Below are 25,083 nucleotides of genomic sequence, written 5' to 3' on the forward strand. Positions count from 1 at the left end.
ATGACTATTAAGCATTTTTTTGTATCTAAGAAAAGTATTTCGTGCTATTTCCATTCGGTATTTGATTTCTTTGGAATAATTCCAATTTTCATTTACATAGCATCCAAGATATTTAAAATGTTGTACTCTTTCTATATCAATATTATTAACCATTAAATTTGTGTTGCTGTACGTATTTTTTCGGCTTACAATCATATATTTTGTTTTATTTATGTTTATTCTTAGTCCATATTGTTCGCTAGTGGTGTTTACCCTGTTTACTAGCTGTTGTAGGCCACTTAAACTGTCGGCAATAAGAACGGTGTCATCCGCGTATCTGATGTTATTAATGAAAACACCATTTACCTTCACACCTTGTTGAATATCGCTAATGGATTCTTCAAATATTTTTTCTGAGTACACATTAAATAACAGTGGCGACAATATGCAACCCTGTCTAACGCCTCGTGAAATGGATATCCCTTCTGTTATATCACCACCGATGTTTACATGTGCAGCTTGTTGCCAGTACAAATTTTTAATGCATCGAATTTCCTTGTCATCAATATCAATGTTTTGAAGAATTTCTATAAGTTTATCATGTTTCATGCTGTCGAACGGTTTCTCGTAATCGATAAAACAGAGAAAAACGTCTTTGTGAACATCTTTACAGTTTTGAACTAAAACTTGAATACATAATAGTGCTTCCCGAGTTCCAAGTCCTTCTTTAAAACCAAATTGTGATTTTTCCATTACTTTTTCACATTTTTTGTATATTCTGCCGTGTATAATTTTTAGAAATATCTTTAGAGCATGTGACATAAGACTGATAAGTCTGTATTCACTACAGTTTTTTGCATTTTTCTTCTCAGGTAGTGTTATGAAGGTAGATTTTACCCAGTCGTCGGGATATTGTCCAGTATCGTATACATGATTAAACAATTTTACTAATAGATTAGTATTTTCTTCATCAATTAATTTCAAAATTTCAGATGGAATCTCGTCTGGGCCAGTTGCGTTATTGTTTTTCATCGATTGTATAGCTTTCTTAACTTCGTCTTTAGTTATATTTCCAGTTGGCATATTTGTAAAATAAATATCATTATTTAGTCTACTGCTATCAGAAAAAACCTTTTCAATATATGATTTCCAAATTCTTTTCTTTTCATTTATGTCAAAAACTATTTCGTTGTCATCATTAATGAGAAATGAAGGAGAGTTTTTTCGGTAAATTCCTGCAGTCTGTTTCAGTTTTTTGTGTAGATTAAAGTCATCATGTATTGATTGTAATCGTTTAATTTCGTGGTATTCATTATTTACCCAAACTATTTTCGCTGTACGGATCTTACTTCTGATGTCTCTGTTTAATTGCCAATATAGATCTTGTTGTGTATTTTTATACTGACGACGTTCATTTATCAATTTCACTATATCTTCGGTCAACCAATGATTTTTTATTTCTTTCCTATATGATCCAAGAGTTTCTTTTGATGAAGATGTAATCGTTGTCCCATATATCGTTGTTCCCATATATTATTTGGATTCCTAGAATCAATATTACTAATGCGATTATTTTTTAATGAACATTTTATGTCATCTTTTCGTAGTTTTTCTAAGTTGAGTTTAAGCTTTGGTTTCTTTTTGCGATTTGATGCTAATCTTATGCAAATTTTCGCCATTAGAAGATTCTGATCAGATGGTACATCTGCGCCTGGGTAAGTTGTAACTTTCTTAACTGAAGAGCAAAAACGATCATTAATTAGGATGAAGTCTATTTGATTTCTGATAATGTTATCAGGAGTATCAGATGGAGATTTCCACGTATATAGTCTACGAGGTGGTAGATTGAACAAAGTGTTTGAAATCTTTAGTTTATATTCTTGACAGAATTGTATTAGTCGATCTCCTTTATCATTTCTTTCACCTAGTCCATACTGGCCCACAACTCCTTGAACTTCTCCTCTTCCAACCTTTGCATTAAAGTCTCCTTGAATAATGTTTGTTTCATGTGATTTGGTCAGTCGCATAAGTTCATTTAATTCAGCATAAAAAGATTCTATTTCCTCGCTTTTGTCAGCAGTTGGAGCATATACTTGAATAATATTTATATTAAGTGGTTTGGCATTTATTTTCACCATCATAACCCTATCGGATGTGGAAATGAATCCAGTGACAAATTTTGCAATATTCTTTTTCATTAGTATGCCTATTCCATTACGATGATGTTTGCTTTGGTTGCCGAAGTAATAAATCTTTGTGTTTTGAGAAAAGAATTCTCCGCAGTCAGGCCACCATGTTTCGCTTACGCCGAGTATATCAATATTGTGTTTCTTCATTTCTAAAATCGTGTTAGCTAATTTTCCTGCTTCATACAAGCTTCTAGTATTCCATGTTCCAATGTTTAAAGTTTGTTTAGTTTTACCTCCGGGGATTCTTAGCACCCTCGTATTGCCGGAGACTGAGGGCCTTGATTGTGGTTGTACTTCCATTGTTACATGATATGCTTCTGAAGGGTTTATTGTTTTCCGTCAATACACATTTATATAGCGGGCCAAATATATTTGTCCGCTTTCAGCCGTACCTCTGGTATCAGACGCTGAAACGTTGTGTTCAAATAAAAAGTGTTATATTTCAGGAAGGGTAGCACAAAAACACACGCGTCTACTTTGAGAGTTTAATGGAAACTGAAACTGCTTTATTAATATATTCATGTTACAATTTTATAATGTAATACATACAAAGATATTCTTAATACTACATATACAATATAAGAGGGAAAGATAAATACATAACAAAAGGAATTACATTATTTACATGCATAAAGTCTTTTATAGCTGCTTTCTTAAGTTTCAACTTCTATATTTTATATTGTTGATCTTATAGTTTAAAATATTTAAATCCAAACAAAAAAACATAGGCTTCGAAAAATGTTTGATTCAATTTTTACTATTTTTTTAACTTTCAATAAAACTTTTATTATTGTAACTCACTATTTTAAAATTGAAAATTGTCGAAATTGGGCGATAGTTACTAGTTTCAGAGCTAGATGTTTTTGATTTAGGTATGGGAACAACTTCAGCAGTACGCCAACTTTGTGGATAAATACCTTTCTCCAAAATGTTATTGTATAATTTGATTAATCTATTTATTAGGATTGTTGGAAGATTAAGTAACATGGGGTATGATATACGATCGCAATCCGGGGTTTTTCCCTTAACCTTGCAAATGACGCTACTAAATTCAACTATTGTAATATCAATCTCGATTTTCTTAGCCGCGGCAGATAATGATGTACGGCTATAATCATACTGAAAGAAAAAACTTTTATTAGTTATAAATTGTTGAGAAAAGTGACAATCTTTGGAGAAATTAGACCAGGTTGTACCAAAAAAATTTGCAATATCTTTACTTAACGTCAGGAGATTTGAGCCGGTGTTAATGGAGCTTATTATAGTGTTATTGTATCTGCCTGTTAGCCTATTTATGTCAGCCCAAATCTTTTTTGTACTTGAATTTGGGTTTATTTTGGATGTCAACTTTTCCAAGCTTTCAGATTTTGCGGCTTTAACTTGCTTTCTAAATAGTGCGTTGGCCTTTTTATACAAAACTAAATTAGAATAGGACCTAAATCTTTTAAAATTTTGCCAATAAAATTGTTTTTCGTTTCTTAGTTGTTGTAAATTGGAATTCCACCATGGTATTTTGGATTTAACATATGATGGCTTTGTCTGTGGGATCGCAATATTTGCTGCAGATCTAATAATTTTAGCCAAATTGGCTGCTTCTTTATTATTATCGTCTACTATATTGAATTTGTTATTGTTTTGTTTAAAAAGTTGTTGGAATTTGTCCCAATCCGCAAAATCGATTTTGAACTTTAGTCTTGGCTTAAATTTATCATATTGGAGATTTGATAGTAAGCTAATTACAATAGGGAAATGGTCACTGCCGTGCAGATTTTGAAGTATGTTCCAGGCACATTTAGGTGTGAGGGCGGCTGAACACATTGTAAGATCTATGTGAGAAAATGTGTTGCGAGTAGAAAAATGTGTGGGAGACCCATCGTTTAAAATAACGAGGTTTTCGCTTAAAATTACATCTTCAATAATTTTACCCCTGGTGTTGCATACATTGGAACCCCATAAAGGACTCCAGGCATTAAAATCTCCTGTAGCAATAAAAGGAGTATTAATATTATTAAAAGAATTTCTAATATCAAAGGCTGAGATTAATTGTTGAGGCGGAATATATAAATTAATAATGTTACAATCAAAACCTGCAGTAATTGTAATGGCCATTGAACAAATATTTGAGTTGTAGTATATATGTTTATGTGGAATATGTTTTTTTATTAAAATTCCTATGCCTTGTTTGGCTGTAGTATTTATGGGAAGGTTGTGAAAATATCCCACAAAACTTTTAGGTGTTATTATATTATTTCTGTTGAAAGCTATATGAGTTTCTTGTAGAGCAATAATATCCGGGTTTATATCTTTGATTAAAAGTTTTAGTTCAAGATAATTATTTATATAGCCTTTAATATTCCACTGAAGTATTTTTAACGACGTAAAAAAGTGAAATAAAAAGAAAATAATCTATGTAAAAAAAAAATAAAATAAAATTTGTGCAAAAAAATAAAAAAATAAAACTATAGCGAATAAACATTGTTTTTTATGTTTCTAATTTTTATATTGTAATTTATATTTGTCGAGTTTTTTTTGCACTTCATCATCGCTTAAAACTACATCACTATCTGTTCTAGTAAGAGAATCTTGACTAGTAGAGAGTCTATTTCTAAATTTAGGGATAGTTCCAATTATTGTGTTTATTGTAGAAATATTTGATTTAAGATCGTGTGTTAAAGAGTTACTTTCTTCTAAGACTGCAGGTTTATGAGTACCAATAGTTGAATGAAAGACCGGTTCCAAATTTTGTTTTTTTTCTCCATCGTTGTTTGTATTAATTCTGCTTGTACTGGAAGAATTGATGGATGATGGTGTGCTTGTAGAACGTAAGCTCGAAGAAGAGAAAGAGTTAATATTTTTGTTATTGTTATTTATTATGTCTCTTGATTGCACTTTCGAAGTTGATGCTTTAACTGGAGAGCTTGTAGAGAGTGTTGTTGTAATTGTATTTTTTGAAACATTATTAGATTGCGGTGTTTTATTAATGCCAGATGAAAACACAGAAGAGAAACTGTTGCTGGAGATATCGGCTGAAGGTAGTGCTTTATATAGTTGTTTTGCTTCCCGCATTGTACATTTATTTTTTGTTTTAATTTTTAATATCTCTTTTTGCTGAAAAAATTTAGTACATTCTTTAGAAAAGGCTGGGTGCTGTTCTGAACAATTAACACAAAATGTACGGGAACAGTCAAACGGGGCGTGAGGGGGCAAACCGCAATTTACACAAGCTGGAGCGTTTCGGCATCTTTTGGCAGTATGACCAAGAACCTGGCACGATTTGCAACGCATTGGGTTTGGTACATACTCACGCACATCAACGGAACGCCAAGAGATTTCAATTTTTCGGGCAAAGTAAATGTGTTAAAAGATAGCAAAACAACTCCGCTGGGATGGGACTGACCTTCGATCATTTTAGGGAACTTGTAGCATTCAACTACGCCCTGCGAACTCAGCTCATTAACTATTTCTTCTTCTGAGATTTTGTTTAAATACGGTGCGTATACAGTTCCTTTTGTTGTGTTCAATTGCTTATGAAGAAAGCATTTGATTGGGCAAATAGTTAATAAATCTTTAGCTGATATAAACTTTTGTGCAGTAGCCATGTCTTTGACTAATAACAACAGGTTACCATCTCTTAGTTCAGAAATCGATATAATTTCTTTACTTATAACGTATAGAGCTTTTTGCACCGCAAAACAAGAGAACTCAGATAAAGGTCTTAGATCGTTGGCAGAGGCAACAACAACATATTTTGGATTAGGCAGTTGAATTTTTGGAAGTCCGGGAAAGTCTGTAATTGTTTTAACATTCGGTCGTTTTTTCTTCGATTGGGGACCATCTGCCAAGAGTGCAAATCTATTTCCCCCTATGAGGGGAGGCCCAGGGGCCATATTTGTGAAACACACAAGTTTAACTGCGTTTTATTTATGCAACTACCGATTTAATGCAGATATATAATAAAACGTGTAACAAACAAAAAAAAAGGCTTAAGTATAAAAAGCTTAGGCGCGAGTAGAAAGAAAAAATAAATAAATAAGAAAAAAATCCCACACAAAAAAAACACGTCTGATCACTATGAATATAAGTTAAAGACATATTTTATTTACGTAATAGCTATTAGCTGGCAAATGTACTTTATATATTTTAATTGAAAAGTATTTTTATAATTTATAATTTTTTTTATTTCTTGTTTCTTAAACTAGCATTTACATTAGAAAATAAAAATTATCATTATTTAATAGGTAAATGCAATGCTGGTATATAATTCTTTTTCATTATATAAGCCCTTTTAAACAGTAAAATGTTTACAAGTTGCTGAATTTAGCTGGGCGCTTCTCGACAAAAGCAGTCATACCCTCCTTACGATCTTCAGTTGAGAAAGTGGCATGGAAGGTTCGTCTTTCGAATTTAAGACCTTCTTGTAAGGTTGTTTCGTAAGCAGTGTTGACAGCTTCCTTGCATAGTTGCACGATCAGACCAGAATGAGAACCGATCTTTTCGCCCAATTTAACAGCTTCACCTACAAGTTTATCAGCTGGTATAACCTTGCTGACAAGACCCATTTTTTCTGCTTCTTCAGCGTTGATCATATTGCCAGTGAGACAAATTTCCATAGCCTTTGATTTGCCTACAACACGGGTCAAGCGTTGGGTGCCACCAGCACCGGGAATGGTACCCAAAGCAATTTCAGGTTGTGCAAACTTAGCTTTGTCACCAGCGTAAATAATATCGCACATCATAGCCAATTCACAGCCACCACCAAGTGCATAACCATTAACGGCAGCAATGATTGGTTTTTGGCAACGTGCGACACGTGTCCAATCATTCAAGAAATTACCCATGATACATTGTGAATATGTATTCGGTTGCATTTCTTTGATATCAGCACCAGCTGCGAAAGCCTTCTCACTGCCAGTGATGACGATGGCAGCAATGATCTTGTCCTTTTCAAAAGAATCCAAAGCGGTGCTCAGCTCCTTCATGAGGCCATTGCAAAGTGCATTCAAGGCTTTTGGACGGTTCAAAGTGATGACTGCAACATTTTTCTTCTCACCGGTTACTTCAGTCTTAATGAATTCCAAATTGGCAGCAGCAGAATAAAAACGTGGAGCCAATTGTGGATTCTTAGCTGCAACTTGGATCACGTTGCGTACACGTCCAGCAAGTGTCTTTGCAATATTAGCCATGGTATATAATTTTATATATATTTTTATATATGGTATGTAATTTACAAATTTTATGTTATTTGCTATATGTGCCTTCGTGCAGATTGCTTCGTCTACTGATGCTTTATTTCAATAGTGAGCGTGCTTTTATACTGTATTTTTGCTTGAGTCCAGTCTGTTATTCTGCACCTATTTTGTTATTGTTTGTGAAATTCTGATAATCAATTCAATGACAAATGCTGATATAATTACTTTTGTTCTTTGATATAATACAACCACTCAAACCAATTTGCATGCAATATTTTTGACCTTATGACCTTATTTTTAGAGTCTTTGCATTTATGAATTCATTGTATATATTGCGTGCCTGGTTATACTTGCCAGGATCAGGTAGCTATGAAGTGTGTTCATTTTTCATATGACGTCAAAAATATTTCTTTGTCAATTGTTTAAACCTATGAAGACTATTTCTAAATGTACCTGCAAAAGGATTACTTACAAAATGAATAAAATTTGAAAAACTAAGGCGTTATTCTATCTTTATAAAAATGTTCTTTTGTTGTAAAGTGAAATTATTTTTTACTAATTTTGCATTTATCTGGAAGTAAACAAAATCATCCTCTACTCTTTGCTATTGAAATTCAGCTGTGCTCTGAATTATATTGACTCACGTTACAAGTAACTTTAAAAACCATAGAATACAAGAGTTCTTGCAACAACAATTTAAGTAAAAACGTGCTGTAAATAATCAAAAATGTATCTATAATCAGCGTGTAAACTATAATAAAGTAGATTTTCAATCATTTTTGTGTGAATTGTATTTGCAGTTATTTTTCATATTTTTTTTCAATGGGATATATTATATACATTGTACTTATTCGTATATACAGCAGGGTTGCCATTAAGAGATGCTAATGAAATCCGGAAAAATACAAACAAAATTGATAAGAAAGTCAAATATGAAATGTACAATGAATTTGTTTTTATTATAGTTTAAAGCATATGCTGCTTTGCCCATTGAGGAGGACATCCATGAGAGCAGACAGACCGACGACTTTCAAATTTCGTTTATGTTTTTCATATTAATTTTTTCTGTAAAAATTTTGTTTATTTTTTTTGTCATTGATATATTTTATGATTCTGACAATAATTTAAATGATTTTCCATTTTTTATTAATTAAATTTATTCTTCATAATTTTGCTGTTGTCTTCTAATGGTTTGCATTATCTTACGACTCGTTTTATGTTCACAGTCTGTATTATTACAAGATGTTTTTGAAACTAATATATCCTAAGTATTTGTTGAGTGATTTTCTATCTATGTAGGATATCAGATATATACTGATATCTGATATATATCACTAACGAGGTTTTTTTTATATCAGCTTTATATAATATGAAATTAGTCAGCCAAAAATTCAATTTATTAATCAATTTAATCAATTTAATAATGAGATTTAGTACAAATTATTTGGTAAAATGTTATTTAGAAAAATATGTATGTATATTATAAAAGTGTTATATATCTTAAGGATGGCAGTCAAGTTCATAAAAATAAGAGAACACTAGTCTTTTCAGAGACTAACCCAAAATCTGCTCCAAATACCGTGGAATTTGAGTCGCAGGAAAAGAAACAATATAAGTGTTTATTATTATTCCTTTAATTCTTGTTTATTAAAAACAGTCTTCTTCTCAGTCAACGCAGCACTAAAAATTTTTAATAATTTTTCGAATCATTTTTAGTGCCACTTTGATCGGAACTATTGGAAGCCTTTTGCATGAACTAAGGACGATTTAATTTATTATCAATTTCGTAAAGTAATCGCCTGAAGTCACATGGATTCAAGTGTATACGATGATAGATCGATAAGAATAATGTACTGCTTTTGATTAGAATTTCAAGTATCATGGTACTTGTGTACTTGGCTTTATGTGTTGTTACTTCATAGTTTATAATATAAATTGTCTTTCATAATCTTTGTAGAACTCATAGTTGATATTTCGTGTTCACCGTTAATTAAAATTATATTAAATAACTGCAAACACTGAGAGATTACACACATATTTTGACATTGAGTAGATAAAACCTTCATAACAATAATGAGACCACTATTCATTTATACAGCTGGTCCATCTAATGGACCCAGTCTCTCTTTTGCTTAAAACTTTTTAATTTACAGTCCCCTACATTGTGTATATTATTGGATTCAGTTGATGTATATCTTGGTCTTAATATGTAGGATGACCACTTTTTCGAAAGCAAAATTGATGCCAAAGTTCGAGTACTGTTTGACAAATCAGTGACAAAAACATGATCTCAAACGATCATATACCACGTGTAGTTTTCTGGAAAGCAATAATTAATATGCATGTACGAGGGGCATTTGATGAGTCAGCGACGAATTAAAATAGCTGATCTTTTGTTTATTTATTTTATGAAATACTTTTCACTCTGTAATCTAATATAGAGGATTCTTTGAGGTCCTTAAAATATTCTTTAGCTACGAATTGCATTAAAATTCTTTTAAAAAATGGCAAGTATTTAAAGTTTCGTATATCTTAATAGAAAACATCCAGTTGTAGCGATTGAATAGAGCACTTTTGAATTATATTTTAAATTAAACTGAATTAGTGAGTGTCATCTTTAATTGCAACTATTTCCTCTATTTGTTGCTGGTTTCTAAAATCATAAATAATATTGATCAATGTAATGAGTTATATCCAATTTTAATTTTTTTGAAATTGGAGTGTAGAATACTCCTTTTCATATTTGTAAAATAAGTAATTATGCATGGTATACAATTGTACTGTTCTTTTAAAAAATTATAGAATACTGCCTGTGTTTCCACTATCGCTTATGTGAATAATTATTTTATATCTATGTTAATAAACCTTTTATAAAAAAATTATTTTTTGACAGCTGCTTGCTAATTCAGTTTCAGTTGGTAACTCTATTTCGAAAATTATTTATCATTTCGAAGCTCTTCAAGTTCAATAAAAATTCATCAAAGTCATGTCGACGTACATTTTGCACAGTTGCACTTTGTGCATTGCAAAAATGCAACAGCACAGAAAAAAATTCAAAATTGTTATTCATGTTGGCTCCAAGTTTTTGTAGCTGCACTTGAAAAAATTACTTTTGGTACAATTATCAATCAATTTTTCAATTTTTTTCCATTTCAAATTGTTCGAATTTGGAAATTCTTCTAAAAAGAATTTAAAGTTTTTATTGGCAAATTGCACAAATGTAAATAATACAATTATTTAGTTATAGAGACTTAAGTTTTTAAGGACTCGGGATATTGATACTTTCATATAATCTTTTTAAGAGAGCATGAAATTGGTACTTCTAAAATAATTTCCAATTATTAAATAGAATGTAGAAAAATAGTAAAAGGACCTTTGCAATATTGGACAGTAATTAACAGTAAGTTTTTTATCATAATTAATGATAAATGAAAAAATCTTATAACTAAAATAGGAAAAACGAGCATTACCTGCCAGGGAATTTAACTCTGATGCTAGAAATTATATTATTAAATGTATATTTTTAACATTAATTGTTTTGAATACAATCGGATAGTTATATAGCTTAAATAGAGTGGATAGAATACCACTCAAAGGATATTCATGAAAAAACTGTGAATGTTCCAAATGTAATGGAGTAAAAAATTGAGATTGTTGACGGGTGCATGATTGTAAGTATATTACTTTTAATCCACTGGTATTGATCAACCTGTACCTATGGTTGTATGCTGATCATCCATGACCCCTTCGTCTTTCATGTTTGTTTATAAATTTTAAAATGTCTCTTTTTCAGATGTATTGAATAAGAATACATCCTGTAAGTTCAAGAACCTATATAATTTTAATATTGCTAGAAAAACTTATGCATTTAGATTTAGTGCCTGTAATTATCAGAAACTTGCCTTAGCTGCATGGGCGGAAGCAAGTTTTTTAGCCAGAGCCTCTGCAGTAAAAATGGAACAATGTGGTGAAACTAGTCCAGTCGTCATAATGTACCCATTTTCTTGTATAATTGCAAATATGACATGCTTTTCAGTTTTTAAGCCATCTCTAAACAATAGAGTTCTATGGTTTTTTATATAACAATCAGAAATTTCTGTAAATAGATGTCTATACATTTCGGCGCTTGTGTTACCTTTCCCACAGGTTTACAGGTCGATCACAAAATATGCTGAATGAGGAAACTAAGGAGGTTCATAATTCAGTATTAAACGATCTGGTTTGAAGTCGAGTTTGATCAAGTTTGCATATTGAATGTACCGCACAGTTGTCGATTTAACTTTACTTGTTCGCTTTTGATGGAATACATTAGCAACGTCCTGATGTGAAATGGAATAAGATTATAAGTAGTTGTCTTAACTCGGTTTGATATTGTAGGTAGCCCAGCTTTTGTCAAAAAGTTTTTGGTTGGAGAAGTTGGGAACGCAGCAATACTTCTTCGAACGATGGAGTGCATTCAACTGTTTAATATTGCTGTCTACACACCTTCCAAAGATTTGTAAAACATAATCTAATTTAGAGAGTGTAAGAGATCTAGTCATATTAACTGAAGTGGTTACATGAATAAAAAAATGTTTCGATGATAGCTATTTAATAATGTTTAACCTAGCAGCCAGATTATTTTTTAATTCTGGGCATTGTTGCTAAAAGTTAAGTGTGTTGTCAAATACTATACCTAATATTTTTCAATGATTAATAACTTCGATGATAGCTCTATTGTAGCTTAAATTTAGTTTTTTACAATTTTTTTTCTGCATATATGTAAAATTTTATTTTTATTTATTCCTTTGTGGAATAGTATTACCCCATCGGCGTAGATAGCAAGTTCAACTCTATTGTGTTTCAGTATTATTTTACTTAGCGTATCGAAAGCTCTTATAAATATAGTTGCTAATAATGGATATTCTTGTGGACTCCCAATATATAAGGAAAAGATATCGGAGCGAGTTGAATTAGTCCTAACATAAAATTTGCGATTAGTCAAAAAGGCTTTAAAAAAATTATAGATTCTTTAACCAACTTCCTGAATAGTATTTTGCTAAAGCACAACGTGTACTCCGATATGATCAAGTTCTTCTTCAAAATCAATAGCTAAGGTAGTTACATGGTTTTTATTAGAAAGAGCAGAAGACGCGTAATGTTGGAGGCGTAAAATGACATGAGTTATGCAACTTGATTAGTACTAATTAGGTTTTTTAACGATGATTTCTCTAGAATTTTACCCATGCACGGCAGCAGTAAAATGAAGCTATAGTTACTAGCTTTAAAGCTAGATGTTTTTGATTTGTGTATGGGAACAATTTTAGCAATACGCTAACTTTGTGGATAAATATTCGTACCTTACTCAAGAATGTTATTATATAGATATGTATTATCTATATAGAATGTCTCGAATATATAGAATAGTTATGAATATATATTTTGAAATAAATATTGTTTTTTCAAAGGAAAAAGTAGTGTTCATTATTTAAACATGTTTGAAGTTTAAGAACTTAATGCCAACTAATACTTCACCCCATTTTAAATCAAATTTATAATAAGATAATTTGAATCAATTATATATTATTAAATATGATAATAACGATATAAATGCAGCACTTTTAAATAATCAGAAAGGATTTCATTGTGAAACGTTCTTGTAGATACATCTCAATTAATATATATTAAATGGTTTCTAAAAAACGAATTATTATCTATTTCATCATTAATTAAAAAAGGGTTTTTATTTATAAAGATAACCAAATTAGATACCCAAAGGACAAAATTTAAAAAAAATATTATAAATTTGATGCAATCTTAAGTAACATATTGTTTTGAAAGTATTTCCCTATTCTTCTCAGGAATAAATGAACATCTTGCTTGTGTATTGACATTTTATTTTTATAAAAAAGATACATTTGACTTTCAGGCCAAAGTATTTCTGAACCCAAATGCAAATATTTACCTAAACGTTTTTGCTAATTTTCTTGTCTGTTTAAAAAATAACCGTGCGTGAGCGTAATTTCGTGTCCTTCGAAAAAGGATTTCAATATATCCTACAACTTTTACAATAAATCAACTTATTAATCCTTTTGTTTATGTGTTAAATACGTTCGTCCTTTTCTCTGTAAATAACATATTTTATCGCATAGATTAGTTCACGATAAAATATTTTCATTGTTGTAAAAAATGTCCCTTGTTAGGTAAAAGTGGCCCAAAATATTTACGCTTAATAAAGTTTTTTTAAAATGTGATCACATAAAATGGAATAAAATAAAGAAATTATTTTGCTTCAAGAGAATTTAATTATTCAAAAAAAATTTGCATCATCATTAGGTGAAAATTATAAACGGCTAAGTAACTTTTATTTATTTTATTTATTGTTACAGAAGAGAATTATTACTCTTCTGAGAAAAACTATTTAATATTAAACTATAAAAATAATTTTTCCTTTTGTATAAAATTTCTGTTTCAATTTTATTTTTATATTTCATAATAAGCATATGACGCCCCTTGACTTTATTATAAAAATAAACGTGTGTAAAATACCACTTTCCAAGGTTTTTCACGGGACATTTTTGGGTGCAACTTGGAATAATCAAGCATAACGACAGATATTTGAAAATTGGTCTCATTCTTTGCGTAATCTCAGAAAGATATTGCGGAAGTTTAATAGCGACATATTGTATCTAAATCTTGGAAATATAATAAATATTTGACAAAAAAAGGCGGATTGTTTCCGTAAATGAGGGTTAAAACTTATTTTTTTTCCAAAGAATCATAATATGAGCATACATCTAGATATTTTAGACTGATTTTAATAAAAATCGGTTAAGTAGAATTTACGGTATTACATATTAACCGCCCCGAAAAAAATGGTTTTGAGGTATAAGTTATCTCAATTTCGCAAAGAGGCTGTGCCATTAGAATTGTTATAACTTCAAAATTAGTTTGAATTTCTAAAAATTCTTTTGAGAATATATTTTGAAATACCTCAGCTTAATAACTCTGAAATATAAATCAAACATCAATTTTACTTGGCTGAAGAATCTTCCTAATTCCATGTGAAGAAATAGTATAAGACTTCACCATATATATATATATCATTTTCCCAAATTGTATACATGCTATTGTTATTGTATATTTATTTATGCTATCAATGGATTCCTATATTTTATGTTTATAGAAGTATAAAAAAATTTATTTAATATAGACAAAAAACTAATTTTAATTTGCATATAAGAAAATTATTCATTATTTCATATTTAGTGCATACCTACTAATCTGCAATATATAGCAGCAAATAAAATAAATATTTTATCTTGAAATATAAATAATGATTTGTGAAAGTAAAAAAAAGACAATTAAATTATACAGATCAAAAAAGAGATGGAATGATATTTGCATTTTATTACAATATATGCAGATTCTTTGTTATTGGCTTATAAAAAGATCTGCAAAGTAATTAAATGCATTAACTTTATAACACTTCTAACGATTTTAAATTATAAGAAGGAATACTTCTAATGATTTTATGGTAAGTTATAAGAAGTTAAGGTTAAAATTCTACTGGAGAAAAAGAGATAAATCGATATTTATGTCTTCAATTCAATTGTTTCGGACTTAATACCATAAGTCAATAGCAATGGAAAGACCCTTATAAAATATTTTGTTTCTCTTGAGATACGCCCAAAGACTTGTAATAGTGACAAGCAATAAATATTGGTAGAAAAGAGATGGAATATTATTTATTACATCACTATCAATATTAGGAATTCTCCTAATAAAGCCAAAGGCGAATTTGCTAAACTATGTATAGAAATATAGAATAAATAACGCATCAACTTTAGTGCGAAATAAATATAAGCAAAATATTGCACTAAGGTTTATATTTTATTGATATATTATATGACTGCCTTCTTAAATTAAAAAAAAATTTAAACTACACAGGTAAGTGAATATCTATCCAGATAATATACATCTTGATACAATGCATTCGGATTCTTTGTTATTGGTTCATGTTAAGATCTGCAAAGTAATTAGATGCATTTAGGTAAAAAACTTCGAATGATTTTAAATTATAAGAAGAAAATTTAAAACCTACTGGTGAAAAAGAGATATATCGTTTTTGTATCTTGACTTCAATTATTTTGAACTTATTACCATAAGTCCATAGCAATGGAAAGATTTGTATGAAATAACTTATCTTCCTTGAAATACACTCTAAGAGTTGTAGAAAAGAGATAGAATAATGAAATTATTCATTATTCAACCTTCAATGCGAAATATATATCTGCAAAATACTGCACTGCAGTAATAAGACACATTTTATTGACATATAACTGTTTCGGCCTTTTACAATTAAAAGATAAACTTAAACCACACAGGTAAAAAGGAGATAGATATATATCTATTTAGATAATATAAACATCCTGATACAATGCATGAGTATTCTTTGTTATTGGTTTATGAAAAGATCTGCAAAGTAATTAGATGCATTTAGGTAAAAAACTTCTAATAATTTTAAATTATAAGAACAAAAAATCAAAAACTACTAGTGAAAAAGAGACAGATCGATTATTGTGTCTTACATTCAATGGAAAGACCTTTATGAAATTAGTTTGTTTCTTTTGAAATACGCTCAAACACTTGTTCTAGTAACGAGTAATAAATAAACTACATTGGTAGAAAAGAGATGGAATGGTGTTTGCATATAACACCATTTCCGTGTATCTATTGTTACAGATATCTTATGAAAAGATCTGTAAAGCAATAGATGCAGAAATTATAATAGTTGTAAAAATAAAAAAAGTAAAAGTAAACACTGATGATGAAAAGAGATAAATATATTTCACGGATATATATATGAAATATATATATATATTATTGAAATTAGTTTGTTTCTTTTGAAATACGCTCAAACACTTGTACTAGTAACGAGTAATAAATAAACTACATTGGTAGAAAAGAGATGGAATGGTATTTGCATATAACACCATTTCCATGTATCTATTGTTACAGATATCTTATGAAAAGATCTGTCAAGCAATAGATGCAGAAATTATAATAGTTGTAAAAATAAAAAAAGTAAAAGTAAACACTGATGATGAAAAGAGATAAATATATTTCACGGATATATATATATGAAATTACTGTTATGGTTGCTTTACATAGTATGTATCTATAACAATATCATATGCAGTCCATGGTATTTACTTGTCACAATTTTTGTATATAAACTGTGACTGGGCAAGTCGTGTCATCAGAGTATAACTTTCTTTCGAGTTAAGTACAAGTAAAAAGAAATATTAAAGTATATATTTAAAATAATTTTTATCTCGGCTAATATAAAGTTAAGATAAATTCGTCAAGTAGAATTTTTTAAGAAACCAAAAAAATTCCAGTTAGTAAATTAACATAACATAAGTACATAAACCCAGAAGTACAGAATGAATATTCCCTCTAATGTTGGTCCCAATGTTTTCATGCGTGAAGCATATAACGATATAAAGAACACATATGACTTAGATTTAATCGATTTCAATCATCAATGTAATGCAAGCACTATTGACAAATTCATTGCATGTGAGTTAGAAGTTCAAGATGAAAATTACAAGTACAGAGAGAATAAGTACGTTAACTCACAATTAAATGATTGCCAAGATGTGCAGGAATTAAGAAACATTGATACCAAACAAATTAAAACTACCAGTTCCAGTGATGAACTGGGAAGTAATAATGATGAAAAACCAACATCCAGCAAAGCAGCATTGCGGAGCCAACGTGCAACTTCCACCCGCCAAGGACGCATAAAAAAAAAAGTTGATAAGACAATGCTACAGTCCAAGCATCACTATATAACCAATGCTTTAAAACAAAGTGCCGACAATCTTTATAGCATTAGATATGCTATTAGAAATGTTGAAATACGTTTGGGGCAAATTGGTTATGATCAAGATGCTATTGAAAAGATACGCAACGCTTTTGGGGTAGTACCTTGCATGGAAGAAGTATCTGAAGCGATACGCAAAGTTGACATGGGAAACGAGTTTAATGATTTGCTTTAAACAAAATAAAAAGATTGTAATTCAAAATAAAAAGTATTGTAAATGCAAAAAATGTTCATGTATCGATAACAATTATATTCTACTTAAAATTATAAATTACTAAATTGTAAACTATGAATGAAGTGTAATAGCAATAATAAACAAACACTTAAAACAAATATTTTTTATCTGTAATTATTTATATTTTGAAGAATTGTATTGAGATGAAATATTTCATCTTTATTAAGAAATCCTATACATATTTAAGAAATCATGTACATTTACATATCATATACATAAGATTTCCGACAGGCGACTATCATGTCATTGTCGTATTCTTTATTTTTCAATATATTTTAACTTACTATATATTAAAATATTTTGAAATAAAGAAGTAGTATCTACATATATAGATATATGTATATATATTTATATATAGATATATAACAAGGATACTACTAAATTTTTGCTATAGACGTTAACTTGAATATCGTCACAAAAGCGGAATCACCCAATTTGAGTGCATTCACTTTTAATCGAATGGAAAATTGCTAAACATTAGTATTTCACTTGTCGAATGACACATTAAATCTTTATTTTGTGGCAGCATAAAATATAGGATTTTAATTCGAAATACTAAACTCTATGAGGACACCATATAATGCACATCTATGCAATCCATGCACAAATGCAACACATAATTGACACTTAAACCAACCGCAGAGCGTCGCTAATGCATTTTACGCAAGCGGTATGGTACGCTGCGGCACACCACAAACGATTTTTAATGATATATTGTACGAGTATCTCAAATACGGCAATCGAATTCCATTCAAACTTATTTGGTCCTTGCTGAAATGCTCTGAAAAGTATTTAACTGCAACGAATTAAAGTTTCGCCATTTGATTGCAATTCTGTTTTGAGCAAATAAACATTTAATTTAGTTGCCAGGATCTGCGGCGTGTGCAGTGCAACTGTCCAGCGCTGCACCATTGGGAAATCGATTAGTACAACTTTGTTATGAAAGTTTTAATGAAATAATTAAGATCAATTTAAACGGGTTTCCTTGCTGCAAGGAAGTTTCGAATAAATGTTTTAATTAAAAATTTTGTCCGAGCAAAATTTATCTACACTGTGTGTTTGAGTTTTGTCTGTAATTAAAAAAATTTTTAATATCTAAACTTTTATCGTGCTCTGGTTTTATAGGTCATCCATGTGCGTATTCTCCATATTGGCAGCTCATGGGACAGACAAAAATTATTTTTCAAATTAATAGAATTTTTTTTAAAAAATATTGTTTGATTTTTATTTTCAACTATATTTGCTTTATATGACATATGGTATTGAAATATTTGCAATGAAAAATGTTTTCAATTCTGTTATCCTGAAAATGCTAAAATACCATTTGTATAAGTTTTCATAAAAATTGATAAAATAAAATTAAAATTGTAAAACTTTAAATACGTATATTTGAGTTTAAAATATTATTGTTAAAAATATGTCTACGAATATGTTTGTAAATGTGATTTTGATTGAGAGGTTCTGAAAACTAGTGTACTAAAACAACAAAAATTTTTGTTATGTTATTTTAATTAATTGAATTCTTGGCTGATCATACAGATATTTCGAGTACTGTCAAATACCTATCATTATATCCATCATTATTTTTTGAGAGTGCAAGCACCAAGAATTGAACTTGTACCCTGCCAAATTTGATGGGCAAAGTCAGTGCTCATTAGATAACTGACCGAATACTAAACTTAACTTATGTGTTCAAACTTGGAGTTTTGCTAATTTGCTGTAAAAGTTCATACTTTCACTTGCAGTCTTTATGAATAATTAAATATACGCAATAATTCCAAGACCACTGATGATGGGTATTTGGTAATACTTGAAATGTTGTACCTGCAGAAAAATAAGGTCTAACCATATATTAGTTAAATTGACCTGATCATTTTGTTAGAGAAATTGTTGCTGATGTGGTAAAGAAGATACGAATGTATGGTTGAACCAACATGATGAGTCGAGTAAGAACATTTTAATTTGAAATTTAGTTAAAATCTGGTTAAATCAACTAAATTATTTTACTGAGTGTATGGTCAACTAAAACTTCCACCTACTTTTCGAAACCTCTCTATCAAATGCAATAGTTTCTGTTAAGTGAAATAGTCATGACAGTCATAACCGACTTTTTATTAAAATTCAAAAATAATATGCTTCATATATAATGTATTTTAGTTTTATTAAAAAATTAGTCAGGAAAACATTTGTTGATTAAATTTTTCGTACATCATTTTTAAACTGCACGTTTTAGGAATGAAATCTGTGAATGTTGAACTTTATATATAGTATGTTAGTACACAAATCCAACATGCACTCTGCGTATAGCAGATTTTATGAATAATAATAAAAATAAGTGTTACTGACTCGTTCGTTTTTGATCATTTTAGGATGAGGGTCCTAAACACCCTAATATTTGCAAAAACTCTGATAATTTATGTTCAACATTTTACATTTCAAGATAAAAATAATTAAATTGATTTAATGAATAAAGTTAACACATATGTAAATTGAAATTTATGGTTTTAAAATTTTTTATTATAATTTTAAAAAATATTTATAAAACAGATATTTCGATCAACTTCGGAGATCATCTTCATTGTACAATAAGTATAGAAAAAAAAAATTATTTAAATGCATTTAAATAATTGTATAAACATATATCAAAACCAAAATCAAAAAAGGTAAATATTATTGTCTGTTTCAATGTTATATACATTTTTAACATTTAAATTTATAAAGTCAAATGCAAATATAAAGATAAAAAACCCACTTAAGAAAAAAAAATGAAAAAAAACGAGAAGAGAGAATTTTTCACCTGTGATTGATCAGAGACCTGTACATTTGTGTAAGACTTTGTGTGTTCTTTTGAGCCTTTTGAGTTGAGTCATTGATTATTTGGAATATAAATTATATGTAACATTTTCAGCATTACGGACCTATTCTGTACACTTGACAGATTTGTCAAATTCTTTAATAAAATTTTTGATTTAAAGCAGAAAGCTTTTTGGTATTCTGGACACATCTTGACAAATTTCAAAGCTCAAATACCTAGTGCTTCTCACCACACTATGGTGTAAAGTGTTTTGTATAGAAAACTGTTCGTAACTGTTCGTAACTGTTCGTAAAAAATGCTTGTAAAGAGCACGTATTTTAAGATGCCGAAAGCATTTTTCATGCATTCAAATAACATTAAAAAATATGCTTGTAAAGAGCGTATATTTTAGTTAAGAATATTTGTCATGCATGCAAAAAATAAAAAATGCTTAAAAAGAGCATATTTTTATAGTTGTCAACAGCATTTGCAGTATTGCCAACTAACAAGGAAAAGAACTTTTTATTTATGTTACAGAATACCAAAACCTTTACAGCAGTCAATTTTGACAAGTGTCAATGTTTGACAAGTTTATAAAGTGCACAGAATAGGTCCGTTAGTCTACTTCTTTAAAAATTAGAGTATCAAAGAGGAATGGGTCGCTAATCCTGTCATTTGAACATTGATCTGCTCTTATAAAGTGTTTGTGAGCAGCAATTTTCGTCCTAAGTTTGCTTTTTGTTGTACCAACATATACCTGTTGGCATATGTTAGCCCCGTTACCTTCACATGGAATTTAATATACCACATTGTACTCATCGAATTTGTCCATTTTAGTTTTATTCTTGGCTTTGACGCGAATGTGTGCGTATTTTTATTATAGCATTTGGATTTGTGAAATTTCCTGGGAATACAGGAGTATAAGTGATTGAAACGTAAATTTTTGGCTAGAGATTGTATTTGTTTAAGAAGAAAATATACAGTCCGTTTGGGATAATCATTTTGGAGAAGAATGTTAATTTGAATTTTGTTATTTTCATTTGTAAAGCGATCCACTAATATTGAATACAATTCAGATCTATGTTCTGAATTACATGTTAGTTGGAATGAGTATATCTAAATGTTAACGTCTCTAAATGTTATCGAAAAGTAGTAGATTGATAAACATCTGCTAATTTTAAAAGTTTGAAACTTTTAATTAATTTTAATAACTATATATAGAATTCTATTGTTTTACTAAATCAATGAAAAGAAATAGAAATTTACATTGTTTGGGCTCGTAATAGAATAGACCAATAGATTAATTATTATATGATTTAAATCTATTTCTAATTTCCAAATTTATTCAATCTATTAGAAATTGTGAAACATAAAATTTTTAGTACTTTTTAAAACACTTTAATATCATACTTCAATACCCAATACTTTAAAAGTATTTCTAATTTAAATGCCAAATATAAAAGTACAAAACTCAACTTGTACACCCTAAAATGTGAAAAAAATTCTAATAACATTACGACCAAAAAAATATCTCGGTTTTGAACGAAGATTGGATAATTTATTTATTTTTTTTTAAATCAAACTGTTTTTTAAAGTCAAACCTTTAGCTCCAAAGACTCCAAATCCTATTTTTACAGCAAGAATAATTGATGCTCGACTACACAAAACAAATCGCATCGCACCAAAGGGGTTTTCATTTGAATTTTCCAGTGCTATTGGGACATGTGAGACAAGAGTGCAACGGCAACATTCCTCCGCAAAATGTGTCCGTGTACTATGGTCTTGACAAATGAAATTAGTGTTCGCTTCCATCAACGAACGAATTTTTTCATTGCTTCTCTGTGCCTTTGGTAGCTGCCTCCAATTTCGGAAGATGTATTAACAGTAAATGTCAAGAGAAGCATGACATTTGTGTTTTGCGAACAAATGGAGTGTTAGTGGTTCAGGAAGACTACGGATGAGGGACGAGTATGGCAAGTTTATGTCGCCGACGGAATTTAATTATAAATGTACAATTTTGCATTCACACTCACTCACGTTTGTTTGTGAAAATGGTTGCTTTCCAAGCAAGACAATCTACTGAACACCATCGTATAGGAATTGTGAGGCAAAAATTTCTCCTCTGCTCTGAGGATGACATTTTGAATTCACTAAGAACATTTCAGAAAGTGTCATATTTGGTAGTGAGCATATTGAATGGTTTAATATTGCTCAGTTGATTGGTGTCACAAGTACTGAAGTCATTAAATGTCAATTTTTTAGTTGAAATATGACAAACTCTATCAGATTCAAATTTATTATTAAATTTTTATTGAATGGAAAATTTTAATTTATTAATTTTTAATATTTAATATATAATGACATTTCATTGGAGTGTCAATCGCCTGTACTAGCCATAACTTGAAAATGTGGTCTGACTACACTCTGGTACTATATAAATTAACTTGTAGAAACTCTGCCTGTGTACCAATAGTTATTGTTCCAAAAAACTGTTTACGAATAAGACAGCTAAAGGCCTTTGCAGGTATTGTAATTTATTGCTTAGTGGATGTTACTATAAATATTATTTAGGTGTTCCAGCTAGCAACGGTTTCTTTTAGCAAAACAGATTTAGTTTATTTATAATACTTTTCTTGTGATTTGATAACCGACCGATATGAATATCAGTATATAACTTTCGGATAGCTTCTACCATCACAACCCGTCTTTCTTATATTGGCAAATGTGCTTTATCACGTGTAGACAAAACTCTCTCAGTTCAAAATCAGATGAACATGGTGAATGGTAGATAGGACAAATATGATATTTAGTTAAAAAATCAACCAGCCAATGAGAGGACATAAGATTTTGCAACAAACGGCAATTTCGTGTTACACCAATTGCTTCCAGACGTCACCATAGAACTATCCATTAACGGTTTGATTCCTTGGAATGAACTTCTTATGTATAAAGTGGTTGCATTGCTGAAAGCAAATAAACGGTTTGTTCTTGTTTGACTTTTCTGCATAACATTTTTTGGGGTTTTTCTTACCTGGTACCTTCTACTCGTCAATAGTCACATAGGGAGGGGTAGATATATTTTGTTACTTTGCAGGCTTCTGCAATGATATAGTTCGAAGGTGGACTTCTGAGCAATTTTTGGTTGTTAGTCAAATTGTGCAGAATAAACTATGCTACGTTATTCGGTAGTCCAACAGGCCAGTCAATTGGCAATAATTTTTTAATTTAAAATATTTTATTCTATTTCTATGAAATTCAATGAGTTGTCAGTTTTGGTGAATTCATTCATAATTTGATCTCATATTGGCAATCATGGCAATTTGACAATCATGTTTGTCTTCACTATAGTCCTTAAACCACGTATGCGACTCACTAACTCCAGCATGAAATTTAATAAAGATTTCGAATGATCTTTGATGAATTAAGTCAGAATTTTGATCGAATGTTGACAACCACGCTTGTCCTCACTATAGTCATTAAACCACTAACTTAAGCCTTAAACCACTCACTTCGCTAGCAATCGATATATTTCGATAAAATTTTACTGTATTAATCTTTCAAATAAACTGTTACTTTAAATGCAATAACTCCAGTAATATATGTCCAAGTATTATAAAATTTTCACAGTACATCATTGCACTTGACAATAGATGCCTACCTTCTGCTCAAAAAGTATCCGGATTTTGTTGTTTGTTAACTACTCTTTAAGTAATAGACCTTTTTCAACAATTTTTATGTAGGTACACCCTTTCTTGACATATGGTACAAATTTGAGCGCCATCTGTCAATTAGTTTGTTTATAGCAGCTGTTAATATGAGAGTACCTCATAGGCATTTAGCGATTTTTACTATGGATAATTCTTGTTGTACGCGATTTTTTGACCAAACACGGCACGACTGTCATCGCTCAGGCACCATATTCGCCAGATCTGGATCCATGCGACTTTTTCCTGTTCCCGAAACTCACATTGCCCCTTCGTAGTAAGCGTTTTGAGTCGATTGAATCGGTAAAATAGAATTCGCTGAAGGAACTAAAAGCCATACCTGCACGGGCCTACGAAAACTATATGGAAGATTAGGTTAAGCGTTGGCATATTTTGAAGGAGATAAAATAAATTTGGAATAAAATTTAAATTTGTGTTTTTATTTACAAAATCCGACTACTTTTTGAGCAGAAGGTAAATATCTATTTAAATAGTCTTGTTAATTTTAAAACACATCTTATATATACTAATATACTAATATTTTAAGGAATAATATAGATCAAAAAAAAAAATTATTATAATATCTTACTCACTATACATTGTTAATAACAAAAATGGTTAATTTCGGTTCAAAATTCTGTTAATAATATTATATTTATTTAGTTATTTTAATTAACTTCATTATATATTGTGAGTTTTTATGTGAGCCTTCATACGAGCATGTGTTGAGGTTAATAATAGAAAAAGTTTAAGTTATGAGCACATAAGAGTACCACTGTTGATAATACGTTTGTACACGTCCGCTTTCAGGGTTCAACCTGATGAAAAGTATAAAAACTATCTGTCTGAGCAAAATATATTATATTTTATCTCATCCAACATTTGCTAAATTTTCATTTTACTGAAAGTGACAGAGAATAAAAATACAATATAATTTTTAATAAAATTAAGTTAACAGATGTTAAGTCGGCGGTCATGTGTTATTATGAATAGGAACGTGTAAACTGTTACAATATATTGTGTAATACAAACGTCCTTGAGTTATGAAAAGGGACCACGTACACCCTCTGACGTGTATCACAACTCTATCAGTGACATTTGCAACATCATTCACTCGTGCCA

At 30.0% G+C, this 25,083-nt stretch overlaps 3 protein-coding genes across 3 annotated transcripts; all 3 read right to left on the reverse strand.

Moving 5' to 3' along the window:
• Nucleotides 1-1,433: 1,433 nt before the first annotated feature.
• Nucleotides 1,434-2,468, reverse strand: LOC119666399 (craniofacial development protein 2-like). The gene has a single exon (XM_038075678.1). It carries the CDS (start codon nucleotides 2,466-2,468, stop codon nucleotides 1,434-1,436), a length of 1,035 nt encoding a protein of 344 aa, XP_037931606.1.
• Nucleotides 2,469-5,383: 2,915 nt separating this feature from the next.
• On the reverse strand, nucleotides 5,384-6,055 carry LOC119666400. Its single transcript, XM_038075679.1, has one exon. The coding sequence runs from the start codon at nucleotides 6,053-6,055 to the stop codon at nucleotides 5,384-5,386; it is 672 nt and encodes a 223-aa protein (XP_037931607.1).
• Nucleotides 6,056-6,386: 331 nt separating this feature from the next.
• On the reverse strand, nucleotides 6,387-7,351 carry LOC119667479 (probable enoyl-CoA hydratase, mitochondrial). Its single transcript, XM_038076775.1, has one exon. The coding sequence runs from the start codon at nucleotides 7,349-7,351 to the stop codon at nucleotides 6,470-6,472; it is 882 nt and encodes a 293-aa protein (XP_037932703.1). The 3' UTR covers nucleotides 6,387-6,469.
• Between the last annotated feature and the right edge of the window lie 17,732 nt (nucleotides 7,352-25,083).

This window comes from Teleopsis dalmanni, chromosome 1 (assembly GCF_002237135.1).
Source record: "Teleopsis dalmanni isolate 2A chromosome 1, ASM223713v2, whole genome shotgun sequence".
Lineage (NCBI taxonomy): Eukaryota > Metazoa > Arthropoda > Insecta > Diptera > Diopsidae > Teleopsis > Teleopsis dalmanni.

Bases quoted from the DNA above. Each gene is read 5' to 3' on its own strand.
- LOC119666399 (XM_038075678.1), bottom strand. From the start codon at position 2,468: ATGGAAGTACAACCACAATCAAGGCCCTCAGTCTCCGGCAATACGAGG.
- LOC119667479 (XM_038076775.1), bottom strand. From the start codon at position 7,351: ATGGCTAATATTGCAAAGACACTTGCTGGACGTGTACGCAACGTGATC.
- LOC119666400 (XM_038075679.1), bottom strand. From the start codon at position 6,055: ATGGCCCCTGGGCCTCCCCTCATAGGGGGAAATAGATTTGCACTCTTG.